Source organism: Hemibagrus wyckioides, unplaced genomic scaffold (genome assembly GCF_019097595.1).
Source record: "Hemibagrus wyckioides isolate EC202008001 unplaced genomic scaffold, SWU_Hwy_1.0 Contig2, whole genome shotgun sequence".
Classification (NCBI taxonomy): Eukaryota; Metazoa; Chordata; class Actinopteri; order Siluriformes; family Bagridae; genus Hemibagrus; species Hemibagrus wyckioides.
The window spans coordinates 105,771-121,896 of NW_026690780.1; the positions used below are offsets into that span (position 1 = coordinate 105,771).

The 16,126-nt window shown below is 37.0% G+C and overlaps 2 protein-coding genes across 2 annotated transcripts; both read right to left on the reverse strand.

Moving 5' to 3' along the window:
- Positions 1 to 2,894: 2,894 nt before the first annotated feature.
- LOC131349990 (uncharacterized) lies at positions 2,895 to 11,463 on the reverse strand. Its single transcript, XM_058385371.1, has 16 exons — positions 11,392 to 11,463; positions 10,923 to 11,036; positions 10,464 to 10,577; positions 10,005 to 10,118; positions 9,544 to 9,657; positions 9,085 to 9,198; positions 8,626 to 8,739; positions 8,165 to 8,278; positions 7,706 to 7,819; positions 7,245 to 7,358; positions 6,766 to 6,849; positions 6,528 to 6,596; positions 4,493 to 6,431; positions 4,316 to 4,384; positions 3,939 to 4,040; positions 2,895 to 3,847 (listed from the first exon to the last, which is right to left on the reverse strand). The coding sequence occupies exons 1-16, from the start codon at positions 11,461 to 11,463 to the stop codon at positions 3,633 to 3,635; spliced, it is 3,576 nt and encodes a 1,191-aa protein (XP_058241354.1). The 3' UTR covers positions 2,895 to 3,632.
- A 373-nt stretch (positions 11,464 to 11,836) lies between these two features.
- On the reverse strand, positions 11,837 to 14,653 carry LOC131350001 (histone-lysine N-methyltransferase set-1-like). Its single transcript, XM_058385375.1, has 3 exons — positions 13,512 to 14,653; positions 12,532 to 12,724; positions 11,837 to 11,956 (listed from the first exon to the last, which is right to left on the reverse strand). The coding sequence occupies exons 1-3, from the start codon at positions 13,544 to 13,546 to the stop codon at positions 11,837 to 11,839; spliced, it is 348 nt and encodes a 115-aa protein (XP_058241358.1). The 5' UTR covers positions 13,547 to 14,653.
- Positions 14,654 to 16,126: the final 1,473 nt, after the last annotated feature.

Consider the following 16,126-nt stretch of genomic DNA (forward strand, 5'->3'; position numbering starts at 1 on the left):
ACAGGTCGAGCGATTTAACCCTCTGGGGTCGACGGCATTGTCAACGATGCCAATCACTTTTTTTCACTTTGAAAGTGTTTTTGTAAATGAAATTATATTGTAGCAACCCAGAAAAAAACATGCACACAAACGGTAGACGGTTGTCTTTCCAAAAAGGTTATGGCCAAATAAATGTTTGTTATTAAATTAATGTTAAAAAAAAAAAGCAAAAGTATGTCAAATTCTTGTCTCCACACTCACCGGAGCCCCGCCCCCGCACTTAGCGCTCCATTCACATGCAGGATTTATGTAAACGACTCTATTCAGATGGAAGTAAATGCTAATTGCTGTGTTGTTTGTGGGGAGTGATGTGCTAATGCGTGCCCGTGTCTAACAGAAAAAAAGGGCTTGAATGAAGAAACAAACCAAAAAAAATCTTCCACTCTTTGTGATCTGAGTATATAATGACTGAAATAAAGCTGTCAGAAAGTCAGAAAGCGTGCACCGATGTGAACAGCTTTATTTCAGTCATAAACCGTGGCAACTTTTGCTAAGCAGACAAAATGTAAAATCAATAATAGTACCACAGAAAAACAACATAGCACAAATATATACTCACTAAATAAACGCTAAATAAAAGTGAAAGTGCGTGCCGATGTGAGCAGCTGTATTCCAGTCATCATATACTCAGATCACCCCCAAAAAAATAGCACGATATGAACAGCTTTATTTCAGTCATAAACAGTGGAAACTTTTGCTAAGGAGACAAAATTTAAAGCAAATAATATAATAGTACCCCAGAAAAACAACATAGTTACCTGTGAATGGCTTCAATGTGGTTGTGAATATGCCTTTTAGCAAACGTTCTAAAAGCATTACATTTCAATGAAAATTTCAGAAACCATGCTTTATTTTTTGTTTCTCTCAACAAAACCTGGCCTCAGTGTACCCTGTTTTTGTAGGAGGAATCTGAATGTATAGGTGCGAACAGCTGAGACATCAATAGGAGTCCTGGGGAAACCTGGTGTCACCTGAGCCAGGTATCAATAGGTGTTACATATTCATAAATAGTCATTGATTATTCAGGGAAACAGAGGCTCTGTTGAAAAAAGTTAGGCACATCAGTCACTTTACTCCAAATAAAAGGTCTTTCTGAGTGTTATAATTTAGCTATTTTTCTATGGGCCCACACCCAAGACTTTCATGAACTCATGAACTGTGTTCAAAACAATCTGCAAGGTTTGTTTATTCTCCATTTTCACTGTTTTTTTCTGCTAGAGTTCAAAATTCTATTTTCGTGTATGTGTACTTTGACATATGCTTAAAAGTCACACATGAATCTAACATACTTACATCAGCCATATTATGAAAGCCCAGTTTGTGCTCTATGTAAAGTTGAAATGTATTAGGTACTACATTGGTAAAGCTTTGAAATTTACAAAAATTTAAGAAGAGCCCCGATTCACTGCAGGTTAAAGGTACTGCAAAGCAAGCCCAGCAGGGGGCACCCCCACAGGTAAATGCTAGCAACTGACAACAGGTGTGTTCTAAATGGATGTCATTTTAATATTGGTCCAAGGATTCATAGATTAAAAGTTTCCTACTGCCATGGGATTATCTACACATGACATCATTTGTAGGCTTGGTCATTTCCAGACGACTTTTAATGTTGTAAACTGTTAACCAGTTAAGGATACCTGAATCAGTGGAGTCAGGCTGGGGTATGCGGATTCGTCCAGGGGACCTTCTGATCCGTAACACAAATCAATCACCCCTTGAAAGCCAAAGCCTATTTGATCATCTTTGCTATCCAAGAGCATCCCTTCAAGGCCACAATTTACCCATCTTTGTAACCTCACCACGTTGTGTAATCTATTCCACGGATAAATTAGGGTGTCGGAGGACGAAGGTAGGTCTTACCCTGGATTACATTGTTGTCGTTGTTAATACTTTTATTTAGTGAGTCCCTGCAAGTAGAGCTGGTATAATGATCAAGGGAATTTTTTAAATGTGGAGACAGTCCATGTAGATGGTGGAGGTGTTTGGAATATGTTCTTGGCCATCAATGGCACAAATCAATCGTCTCTTGAAAACCAAACCCTATTTGAGCATATTTGCTGACCATCAGCATCCCTTCATGGTCACAATTTACCCATCTTCGTGAATTCCCCATTTTTTAATCCATTCTAAGAATAAGTGAGTTTGTCGGAGAGCGATGGAAAGGCTTACCCTGGATTACGATGGTGTTGGAAAGAACACCTTCATTGAGTAGTGCGGAACAATGTGATCAGAAGTGTGTGCGCGCTCGCGGTTCATCTAGTTTGGAAAGCAGAGAAATAAAAGCTTATTTGCTATTTATTTTAGAGTTCATGTAAGTTATTCCATCCGGGAGTAAATTCTGAGGGAAGTTAATGGCATGCATCGGCTAACTTTGTCCGTCTCATCCGTTTTTTCGAACACTGAACTAACGAACTGCTACCCTGCCGCTGTGAGTTATCAGAGCAGAGGAAGTAACACAGGGTTCTTAAAAGTGTCCTACTACTGGGGTAAATATTACATTGTATTGTATATTATGTTATATTATATTGTATATTTATTGTTTATTGTATATTTATTGTAAAATCAGTGTGACATTAACGGATAAAGATCGTCCTACCGTGAGGGGCTGAGTGTTGTCAGAAGGAGCTCTTTCTCCCCGCAGGACGCGGTAACCATAGTAACCAGTGATTTCCGGATTGGACCTAAGATTTCCAGCCCAGCTACAGCTTAAAACCCGTCCATTTAAAAATGAAATAAAATAAAATAGCAGCCCCAAATGCATACTGTGATAACTAATACATTAACAAACAGAAAACCCAAAACAAATGGGTAAGTGCAAAGGGCACTATTTAGACACACACACACACACACACACATCCTTGTCTAAGTCTATTTTGGGGACTACATGCTGGATCCTGCAATGTGGGGACCCATATTTCTAAAGACTTTAGGAAAAATTGAAATACATATTCATGTATTAATTAAAGTTGTAAACACACCTGTCACTTCAAATTAAAGAAAAAACCTTTATAAAGCAATCTGACATTTTACCACAATCTGGGGACAATTTCTGGTAAACCAAGCTTGTGTGGACCAGCAGACACACACACACTATTTTTCTGGTATTCCTTATAATGTAGGTACTTGCGAATAATCTGGGGACACAATTTTACAAACGATTAATTTGCCATTGTAATTTACAAGATAAGAGAGCTGATTTAGTCAAATGGCTTTATTTTTTCAATATTTTGAAAGCTTTACTTATTAATTGCTTTGAAACTAACTCAAATTTTCCATTTGCATATGAAATATACTGTACCAAAATAAAATATAATACAGGATGGAATACAATTATGGCAGCATCATTTTATCAATAAAAAAGCAAAAACAAAAACTACCAAAATCTGTGCAAATATAACTGAATTTACCTATGCAGAATATTCCTAGGTTACATCTTTCTCTTAATATCAGTAATTCTGTTCAAATAAAAAAAATACTGTATCGAATACAGTTATGGCAGAATCATTTTATCAATAACAAGAAAATAGCAAAAACAAAAACTGCCAATTTCTGTGCAAACATAACTGAATGAAACTATAGAGAATATTTCTGGGTTACATCTTCCTCTTAAGAGCAGTGATTCTGTTCTTTACAAAGAACTTAACAGATAACCAATCTCTATCTTTCAGTGCAACAGGTTCAGCTTTTATACAAGCTTCACAGTCTTTTTTTCCTGGCACTGTGCAAGTTTTGATGAACCTGTCCAGATGCTTTTCAACTGCTTTCACTTCACTTGTCTCCCATTTCTTTTTCTTTATCACTTTAACACCTGAGTAAATACAGGACAATGTTAGTCAAAACATGTCTTTAACTTTCATAAAAGAAATTTCATAAAATCATGTTTGTTTATCAGATAATACCTTTGGGAACTGATGTGGAACTGGTTGGTTCAGCTGCTTGGTCAGCTGAGGTTTCATGGGCTTGCTTTGGGGATGGTTCTAAGTGTAGGTCTGCTCCAAGATCTACTTAAACACAAATTAAAAGCATTCTTTTTTCTGACACTTTCTAAAGGACACACAATAATAATATTATTAGTAGTAACAAAAACAACAACAATAATAATAATATTAATAATAATAATAAAATATATCTATTAGAAAGTACTGCCTAATGGATGGATGCACGTTCCAAAATATCTTTTCAACTAGCTTGCCAAACGGATAAGGGAGAGTCTGAAATCAAGTGAGGGTAAAAAATGATCTATCACTGCTATAGACTGTATATTGGGAAAGCTCACCATCATCTGATTCATTCTCTGTTCCTGATAAATCCCTTGAGAAATCTGAACTCTGAACAAATACTGCCTCTATTAAAACACCAATAAAATGACTTGAGACATATACAGTATATCCATTTTTTAATCTTTTATATTTCCATGTGCCTACAATTATTACATGATCTCCAGTCAACATACCATTTGGATCAATGTCAATGTCATCTAGGTTCTTTCCAGTGAACTCCCCAAGTCTTCCTGTCTCTAATGCCATCAAAATTTTGCTGATCTTGGCCAGCTGTAGAGTGCCTTCTGGAAGTCTGTAATATTCCCTGTGTACTCGCACATCATGCCCTAAAAAGTCAGCTAGCTGGTCCAATTCTGTATTATTGAGGTTCAGAACATTGGACAATGTTGCTATGTGTTTACGCAGCTTAGTCGAAGAAAGTGCCTTTGGATTCCTTGCTCCACATTCTGTTGCAAATTCTCTAAGGCAATCTGATCCCCTAAAATGAGACAATGCTGCGGGACGTGCAAACATGTAAATGTTTTCGGATGGAATACCACAATTTTCTCTTTTCTCTACAAGAAGCTCCATATTTTTTTGCATTACAGGTGTTAAAAGAACCGGAACCTTTCGTCCTCTCTTTCCACGAATTTCAATTCGGGTAAAATGATTGCAGAGTTTCTTTTCAAGCTCAGAAAGTGCAAGAGCAATATCCTCATGCAAGTCATCTGCATTTCTGCTGATAAATGCCTTTAATGGCATTTTTGAGACCTCACCCTCTCTTCTCCGATTAAAGAGGATAGTCTGAGCCAGAGCAATCTTAGCAAGCTGTGACCAATTCTTGGTGGAAGCATCTTTGGATAAACTCTGAAAGTACTCTTCTTGCTTTTGGTCAAGAAACAAATGTAACATTTTCACATCCTCAGTAAAAGGAAGAACAAGTGGAGCATTCCACTTAACTTCTCTCTGAGTCCGGAGTGCATGTGATGATATCAGCTCGCTCCATCTTGCCATATACATTTCTGAAAAGTTGCGTGCTTTTTCTGCTCTTTCACTGTCTCGATCCATCATTGCTTGAAATGAAACCAAAGAAGCAATCTTCTGTAAACTATGACCAAGCTTTAATGCGAGGGATGGTCGTTGAAATGTGCACTTTTCTTCATCATAACCACTGGATTTTCGAACAGCTGTTATGACATACATAAAGTTAGCTGGGTCAATAAAATCCTCCATTTTACGCAAGGGTGTAACTTCCCTCGCTGTAATTAGTAATCTTCCAACTTCCCTCATTTTCTGTCGAATATATTCATGCTTGCTGATATCTGAGCCTACTCTGTTGTAAAAACACTCCCCCAATCTTCTGATATAGAAGTCCGAATTAATAGCAAGCAGCACACTGTCATAGGTCATATTACTTAACAGTTTCCACAGGCCAGCACTAGTTCCAGGAGGTGCAGGTCCCATGTAAGCATTTTGTGAGAGCACCCTGTTCTTTCCTGGTTTGGGATGGGATTTAACATTTTTACTCAGCTCACATCGTTTCATATGACACCAAAGATACTTCCTAGCAAAGAGTCCTTGACAGTTGGAGCAGTGCACAAAGGTTTTGGAGTCACAATCTTTTCTCGGCTTCTTACAAGGTACAAGATCACCTTTTCCAGACTGTACAACCTCTGCATTATGAGCAAAATTCCCTCTATTCCTTAAGTGATCTAGCAAGTTTTTCCTTTCTTTTGAACCTTTTGGAAAACTCAAAGCTTTCGCAACTTCTGACTCTGTGCTATGAACCTGCTCTAAATGTCTTGCCATTTTTGATAGTGGTTTGCTGCAAAACAAACAGTACTGTTTCTTGTCATACACTCTTGGTTTTTTAGATGTCTTTGAAATTCCTCTGACCAAAACCGAGCTTGACTGCCCAACTTCAGCTTCACTGTCAGCTATAGCACTGGACAGACCAGTAGTAGGACTGAGTGAAAGATTTTTTTTAGTTTCAGCTTTCTTTTTAGTACATGAAATTGTATGACTGCAGGCACTTGTATCTGAGCTACTATATGAAGACTCAGGGACATAGTCATCTTCACTGTTTTCCAAACTACTGATGGAACAGGCATCATGGCTGCTTACCTCATGAAGCTATAAAAAAACAATATAAACTTAAATTTGAACATTAATTAAAAGACTGCTGCAGACTTTAGTTATTTTATATTAAGACGTTACAATTTATTGTACCTGAGGAGTGCTTGTATCCACAGTATACAGTATACAGTATTGGTCACCAGCAAACATTTCATCTGCTACCTGCTTAAAAAGTTCAAAAATATATAATGAAATAAAAAGAATAAAATGTAATAAGATCTCAAAGGATTTCAGGTTTATAAAATAGTAATGTGAAATTGGTGTAAAAAATTATTTGCCCTTGGATGACATTTTGACATGTATAGCTAAAAAAACAAAGGTATCTTCTTGCCTGATTTAGGAGTGCAGATGCCTGCTGCTGATTATCTCCAGATTCTGGATTATGACTTTTTTCATCCATTACCCATTTTTTTACCTGAAACCAAAAATTCAGCCTAAAATTAGACCATGATAAGTGGCTAGAAAGCATAAATGTGTGCAAAATATTTTCCTAAACAAAGATGCTACAAAAAAATGATGACAAAGCAACTGTCTTCTGTGGATTTGGTGTATACGTATTTTTAGGCAAATACACTCCAATTAAAGAAGACATTTTAAGAAAAACATCTAACATTTTTAGAGTACACATATTGTGGGGACATTGTGTAACGTTTCATGTATAAACACAATGTGGGGACCCAGTGGGGGATGGGCACTACTTCATCTGCTAGCTGAAATCAGTGCTTTTTAAACACTGGTAGAGTCCATTGTAGATTGTGGGGACTTGACGGTTACTGTATAAAAAAATGCATTAAAATGGCAGTTTCATACCTCTGTACTGAAAGCTGACTTATTCTCGGAATGTTGGGTGTAAAGGGGATCATCTCCAGAGGTGCTGGCTGATTCCACATGACCAGTGTCCACTTCTGTTCCACTGTTTGTCACCTGAAACAAACATAACCATCATTAATTAGCCAAAAATTAAAGAACTATCGGCAAACTAGTACTAATACGAACAGGGTAAAGTTGTAAATAAATATTTTTAGTCAAATACACTGCAATTAAAGAAGACATTTTAAGAAAAACATCTAACATTTTAAGAGTACACATATTGTGGGGACATTGTGTAACGTTTCATGTCTAAACACAATGTGGGGACCCAGTGGGGGATGGGCACTACTTCATCTGCTAGCTGAAATCAGTGCTTTTTAAACACTGGTAGAGTCCATTGTAGATTGTGGGGACTTGACGGTTACCGTATAAAAAAATGCATTAAAATGGCAGTTTCATACCTCTGTACTGAAAGCTGACTTATTCTCGGAATGTTGGGTGTAAAGGGGATCATCTCCAGAGGTGCTGGCTGATTCCACATGACCAGTGTCCACTTCTGTTCCACTGTTTGTCACCTGAAACAAACATAACCATCATTAATTAGCCAAAAATTAAAGAACTATCGGCAAACTAGTACTAATACGAACAGGGTAAAGTTGTATATGTATTTTTAGGCAAATACACTGCAATTAAAGAAGACATTTTAAGAAAAACATCTAACATTTTTAGAGTACACATATTGTGGGGACATTGTGTAACGTTTCATGTCTAAACACAATGTGGGGACCCAGTGGGGGATGGGCACTACTTCATCTGCTAGCTGAAATCAGTGCTTTTTAAACACTGGTAGAGTCCATTGTAGATTGTGGGGACTTGACGGTTACTGTATAAAAAAATGCATTAAAATGGCAGTTTCATACCTCTGTACTGAAAGCTGACTTATTCTCGGAATGTTGGGTGTAAAGGGGATCATCTCCAGAGGTGCTGGCTGATTCCACATGACCAGTGTCCACTTCTGTTCCACTGTTTGCCACCTGAAACAAACATAACCATCATTAATTAGCCAAAAATTAAAGAACTATCGGCAAACTAGTACTAATACAAACAGGGTAAAGTTGTAAATAAACTTTTTTAGTCAAATACACTCCAATTAAAGAAGACATTTTAAGAAAAACATCTAACATTTTTAGAGTACACATATTGTGGGGACATTGTGTAACGTTTCATGTCTAAACACAATGTGGGGACCCAGTGGGGGATGGGCACTACTTCATCTGCTAGCTGAAATCAGTGCTTTTTAAACACTGGTAGAGTCCATTGTAGATTGTGGGGACTTGACGGTTACCGTATAAAAAAATTCATTAAAATGGCAGTTTCATACCTCTGTACTGAAAGCTGACTTATTCTCGGAATGCTGGGTGTAAAGGGGATCATCTCCAGAGGTGCTGGCTGATTCCACATGACCAGTGTCCACTTCTGTTCCACTGTTTGTCACCTGAAACAAACATAACCATCATTAATTAGCCAAAAATTAAAGAACTATCGGCAAACTAGTACTAATACGAACAGGGTAAAGTTGTATACGTATTTTTAGGCAAATACACTGCAATTAAAGAAGACATTTTAAGAAAAACATCTAACATTTTTAGAGTACACATATTGTGGGGACATTGTGTAACGTTTCATGTCTAAACACAATGTGGGGACCCAGTGGGGGATGGGCACTACTTCATCTGCTAGCTGAAATCAGTGCTTTTTAAACACTGGTAGAGTCCATTGTAGATTGTGGGGACTTGACGGTTACCGTATAAAAAAATGCATTAAAATGGCAGTTTCATACCTCTGTACTGAAAGCTGACTTATTCTCGGAATGTTGGGTGTAAAGGGGATCATCTCCAGAGGTGCTGGCTGATTCCACATGACCAGTGTCCACTTCTGTTCCACTGTTTGCCACCTGAAACAAACATAACCATCATTAATTAGCCAAAAATTAAAGAACTATCGGCAAACTAGTACTAATACGAACAGGGTAAAGTTGTATATGTATTTTTAGGCAAATACACTGCAATTAAAGAAGACATTTTAAGAAAAACATCTAACATTTTTAGAGTACACATATTGTGGGGACATTGTGTAACGTTTCATGTCTAAACACAATGTGGGGACCCAGTGGGGGATGGGCACTACTTCATCTGCTAGCTGAAATCAGTGCTTTTTAAACACTGGTAGAGTCCATTGTAGATTGTGGGGACTTGACGGTTACTGTATAAAAAAATGCATTAAAATGGCAGTTTCATACCTCTGTACTGAAAGCTGACTTATTCTCGGAATGTTGGGTGTAAAGGGGATCATCTCCAGAGGTGCTGGCTGATTCCACATGACCAGTGTCCACTTCTGTTCCACTGTTTGCCACCTGAAACAAACATAACCATCATTAATTAGCCAAAAATTAAAGAACTATCGGCAAACTAGTACTAATACAAACAGGGTAAAGTTGTAAATAAACTTTTTTAGTCAAATACACTCCAATTAAAGAAGACATTTTAAGAAAAACATCTAACATTTTTAGAGTACACATATTGTGGGGACATTGTGTAACGTTTCATGTCTAAACACAATGTGGGGACCCAGTGGGGGATGGGCACTACTTCATCTGCTAGCTGAAATCAGTGCTTTTTAAACACTGGTAGAGTCCATTGTAGATTGTGGGGACTTGACGGTTACCGTATAAAAAAATTCATTAAAATGGCAGTTTCATACCTCTGTACTGAAAGCTGACTTATTCTCGGAATGCTGGGTGTAAAGGGGATCATCTCCAGAGGTGCTGGCTGATTCCACATGACCAGTGTCCACTTCTGTTCCACTGTTTGTCACCTGAAACAAACATAACCATCATTAATTAGCCAAAAATTAAAGAACTATCGGCAAACTAGTACTAATACGAACAGGGTAAAGTTGTATATGTATTTTTAGGCAAATACACTGCAATTAAAGAAGACATTTTAAGAAAAACATCTAACATTTTTAGAGTACACATATTGTGGGGACATTGTGTAACGTTTCATGTCTAAACACAATGTGGGGACCCAGTGGGGGATGGGCACTACTTCATCTGCTAGCTGAAATCAGTGCTTTTTAAACACTGGTAGAGTCCATTGTAGATTGTGGGGACTTGACGGTTACTGTATAAAAAAATGCATTAAAATGGCAGTTTCATACCTCTGTACTGAAAGCTGACTTATTCTCGGAATGCTGGGTGTAAAGGGGATCATCTCCAGAGGTGCTGGCTGATTCCACATGACCAGTGTCCACTTCTGTTCCACTGTTTGCCACCTGAAACAAACATAACCATCATTAATTAGCCAAAAATTAAAGAACTATCGGCAAACTAGTACTAATACGAACAGGGTAAAGTTGTATACGTATTTTTAGTCAAATACACTGCAATTAAAGAAGACATTTTAAGAAAAACATCTAACATTTTTAGAGTACACATATTGTGGGGACATTGTGTAACGTTTCATGTCTAAACACAATGTGGGGACCCAGTGGGGGATGGGCACTACTTCATCTGCTAGCTGAAATCAGTGCTTTTTAAACACTGGTAGAGTCCATTGTAGATTGTGGGGACTTGACGGTTACTGTATAAAAAAATGCATTAAAATGGCAGTTTCATACCTCTGTACTGAAAGCTGACTTATTCTCGGAATGTTGGGTGTAAAGGGGATCATCTCCAGAGGTGCTGGCTGATTCCACATGACCAGTGTCCACTTCTGTTCCACTGTTTGCCACCTGAAACAAACATAACCATCATTAATTAGCCAAAAATTAAAGAACTATCGGCAAACTAGTACTAATACAAACAGGGTAAAGTTGTAAATAAACTTTTTTAGTCAAATACACTCCAATTAAAGAAGACATTTTAAGAAAAACATCTAACATTTTTAGAGTACACATATTGTGGGGACATTGTGTAACGTTTCATGTCTAAACACAATGTGGGGACCCAGTGGGGGATGGGCACTACTTCATCTGCTAGCTGAAATCAGTGCTTTTTAAACACTGGTAGAGTCCATTGTAGATTGTGGGGACTTGACGGTTACCGTATAAAAAAATTCATTAAAATGGCAGTTTCATACCTCTGTACTGAAAGCTGACTTATTCTCGGAATGCTGGGTGTAAAGGGGATCATCTCCAGAGGTGCTGGCTGATTCCACATGACCAGTGTCCACTTCTGTTCCACTGTTTGTCACCTGAAACAAACATAACCATCATTAATTAGCCAAAAATTAAAGAACTATCGGCAAACTAGTACTAATACGAACAGGGTAAAGTTGTATATGTATTTTTAGGCAAATACACTGCAATTAAAGAAGACATTTTAAGAAAAACATCTAACATTTTTAGAGTACACATATTGTGGGGACATTGTGTAACGTTTCATGTCTAAACACAATGTGGGGACCCAGTGGGGGATGGGCACTACTTCATCTGCTAGCTGAAATCAGTGCTTTTTAAACACTGGTAGAGTCCATTGTAGATTGTGGGGACTTGACGGTTACTGTATAAAAAAATGCATTAAAATGGCAGTTTCATACCTCTGTACTGAAAGCTGACTTATTCTCGGAATGCTGGGTGTAAAGGGGATCATCTCCAGAGGTGCTGGCTGATTCCACATGACCAGTGTCCACTTCTGTTCCACTGTTTGCCACCTGAAACAAACATAACCATCATTAATTAGCCAAAAATTAAAGAACTATCGGCAAACTAGTACTAATACGAACAGGGTAAAGTTGTATACGTATTTTTAGTCAAATACACTGCAATTAAAGAAGACATTTTAAGAAAAACATCTAACATTTTTAGAGTACACATATTGTGGGGACATTGTGTAACGTTTCATGTCTAAACACAATGTGGGGACCCAGTGGGGGATGGGCACTACTTCATCTGCTAGCTGAAATCAGTGCTTTTTAAACACTGGTAGAGTCCATTGTAGATTGTGGGGACTTGACAGTACATGTACACAGTACAGTGACATAAAAGCTATTACCAAGCCCATAATTTATGCATGGTGATATACTAATACTACGCTGAACAGCGTGAAATAGTATATGTATTTGTCACTGACAGTACAAGATAAATCTCATTATGGAACCAACATAAAATCATATTAACAGTTTATTCTTTTCCCAGTGTTCAATATCCAATATGAAAATGCTATATAAATACATTCACTATTTCTCATCCAATTATCTACCATTGCTACAAAAAGTAACATTCTTACCTCAATCCTCCAAGCATAATCTCCATCTCCGTAATTATACGTAACCTCCTCTCCAGGTAGTATGTCTCTTAAAGCAAAAAGGCACAAATGAGGCTTTCCTTCCACAATGATTCTTTTCATTTTGCAGTTGGGGTTAATGTGGTCATCATTAACCAGCCTTCCAAGTGTGCCATCATCCCTTGCAGCATCAATACTGAATTTGAACAAACAGGAGACAGTCATTTAACACAACTATACAACTACTTTAATTGTGTAGTAAAAATATAATAAAATTGAAAAACCAAAAAAATCTTATAATAATAATAATTATTATTATTCTTTTTATTATTATTACTAGTAGAACTATTATAGTAACATTTTGCTTCCTTTTTCCTCTATTAAGTAAAAACAATTCTTCTAAACTGTGCTTATGTGACTGCAGGCAGACATAATCACGCATATACTGTATAGGAACATTTTATTGAAAAGAAACTAAGCAAAAAATGACTGTAAAATACAGTATTCAGGTCCTGTGTAAAACAGATTAGGATCTGTGTAAGGAATAGCACCTGAAAATTGAAAACAACTCGATATAAAAGGTAATGTGAGCCTAATCCAGGTGCGTGTCTGTACTTTTAATGTTAGTGATGCGCAGCTCAACAAAACCAGGCAGCAGTTCAAAGTTAATAGAAAATCTTGGGGAAAAAACAATAATCATGTATTACCAGTAAATGTTTTAAAAACGAGGTGAAGACTAAACTTCGAGCGGTCTTTTAAACATGGTGTTTGCACATAAAATATATGATGTAAACATTAACGAGTCACAGTACTAAACTCTTTTAGTTCTATCCAACACCAGTTTATTGAACATATTTCTTTTCAGACTGTCTCTATCTCTTTGTGCAGTGTGGCAAGTGAAAACTTTTCTCAAGGCATTTAAAAATCTGCACCTCAAACCCATATACAATAACAGAACGAATAGGAAACATATGTGTACTTACGTCCAGAATTTTCCATGCCACTTGAAGTCAAACATGAATCCTTTTAGCTTGTTGTGGTAAATTTGTTGTCTTCTTTGACTTTCCTCAGAACTGATCAGGTCTCCTCTATATTCCAGCACGAACTCTCCTTTAGTGAAGGCCACTAAAGTAAACACTCCTCTGCCTTAAGAATGAGAAAGCGTGCGAACTAACCTGACTATTTTAACACGGATAAATTCGAAATGCATTAATCTGGTTTGCTCACCTTTCACTGAATTAATGTAATTTACATCAAGACCTGCTTTATCACAACAGGTGGTGATGTGAAAAATAGCATCATTTGTTGGGCTTTTCCTCCGACGCATTTTCAGAACACTTTTTTAACCTTTATTAAAGGTATCTGGACTTCACCAATTCTGTAGGAATCTCTATGAAACATACATTGAATTTTCATAAACAATCTAGCATTAGCAAAATAAATGGACTTATATGGGGACAGAGGGCATTTAACTAGTAGCTTAATAACATTAGCTATACTGGGAACATAACTTAATACAATAAATTAAAAATGTATTACTGTAATTATACTGTAACAGTTTATTTAAAGTATTTTAGTGATATTAGATTTTAATTTAATTTAATCTCATGGAAAATATTACCTTACAAACTTTGGATGCTGTGCTATTTAACAAGCTAAACCTGTGACAACAAAAGACCCGCCTCAAAAACAAAAGACTTCCTCATTGGTTCAGAGGGCTAGTGATTGAGCTGAACTCCCATTGGTCAAAACAGATAGCAACCAATCAGCGCTCTGTGGCTGGGGCGGGGTTTACTTCTGGCTCAACCAATCAGAGCTCAGCATTGCTGTATACGTCATCAAGTGTGCAAGCTCGGTTGTTTTTACAGTCTGGGGCCATAGAGGGAGTGTACACACTCTGAGCAAATCCAGCTGATACACTCGCACACTTTTTGCGGGTAAATGTCAATGATGGGGACTAACGAGATTTTTGGTGGGGTGGCTTATATCGATGAGATAAACATGTTGCCACGCTTAATATTGTGGGGACTCGATTTTAGGTCCCCACATTCACACAGGTCCCCACCTTATTGGTGTGTATTCAGGTTAATGTCCCCACATTATAAGGTTTGCAAACACACACACACACACACACTGACAGACCCGCAGCACAGGCGATCTCACCCAGTGTCCAGCTCTTCAAGTCCTGCAGAAATCTGCAGAAGTTTTGATATTTTTATGATCATTCCTAAATATCATACAACATTACATTAGTAATATTGACTGTCAGATACTGAGTCAGGAAGTGGTTATGCCCAAGGCATAAGCGAACTAAGCGGCTGCTTAGGGCCCCGTAGCCACCAGGGGGCCCCCAAGAGTACATGAAATGACCGGGTTTTTTTTTGATATCTGTCAATGGACAATGGTTATTATACAAAATGACAATAATTAGTTATAATTAGTGATATTGGTGGCACAGAGGGGCCCCCGAAATAAAATGTTAGGATATTGTTTGTACAATTAAAGCCAAACATAATGACTGCTTCACTCATAAGAAAGTGTCTGTTTCCTTACTGACAATGTTATCATCTTCATCCTACGGACCGATTTTATCAGATTAACATCATCACCTTCATCTACAACTTTATGAGGGAAAAGTGGCTTTATTGAATCTGCCATGGAGAAGAAAATGTAATGTATTTAAATTATTCTATTATTGTATTTATTCAATTTTATACAAATTTACTAACAATTAAAATGAGTAAATATTTTAGTTTTTATATTTTATAAGTAGTATCTTGACTTGTGGCATTTATTTGTTTGTTGTGATAAAGCATGTTTATTAGAGTTCATATTATTCTGCAAAGAAGTATTTATAACAGAGTCTACATCTTTGGAGGATGTGAGCAGAGTCCTAGCACCTGACCCACAATAAGATAACTCACTACACCATCTTGTGGAGAAATAAGAAAGACTTGGTTTTTAAGGTAATTGAAAGTAATTTATTTATTAATGACATTAATAAATAAACTTCTGAACTATAATTAATATTATATAATGTATATATTTAGCATTTTTTGCATTTCTTTGTATAGCCTTCCCATACAGAGTTCCATAGAGTTCCTGGACTAAATCGCTGTTCCAGTTCACTTCAAATATTTTTCCATCTGATTTTATTCAGTAGGGTTAATTAAGTGTAGTGACCAAAGAACAAAACTGGAGCTATGATTGCACTGGTGTTAATTACAATCATACAGGTCTCACAAACAGAATATTGTCTATAGAGAAAAAGAGCTGCAGAGGAACAGAAACTTTTCCTCCAACAATTTTCTTCATCTATTGATCAAGAGGAGAATAAACTGTGCACCTGAGCCTTTCCTCATTAATGTTCAGGAACACGTCTGTTATAAACAATCAGCTAAAAGAACATTCTCACTCTAACTACATTTCACTGGCAATCAGAAACTGATATGTATTTATTTTATAGTTATGTTTGGTTACTTAAAGATGATTGTGATTACATTAAACAGTGTATTCTGGGTGGATGAATTGTTGTCAACAGCCTTTAATATAAATACACCAATTTATTAAAATTTATTGACAACAATTTATTATTAAG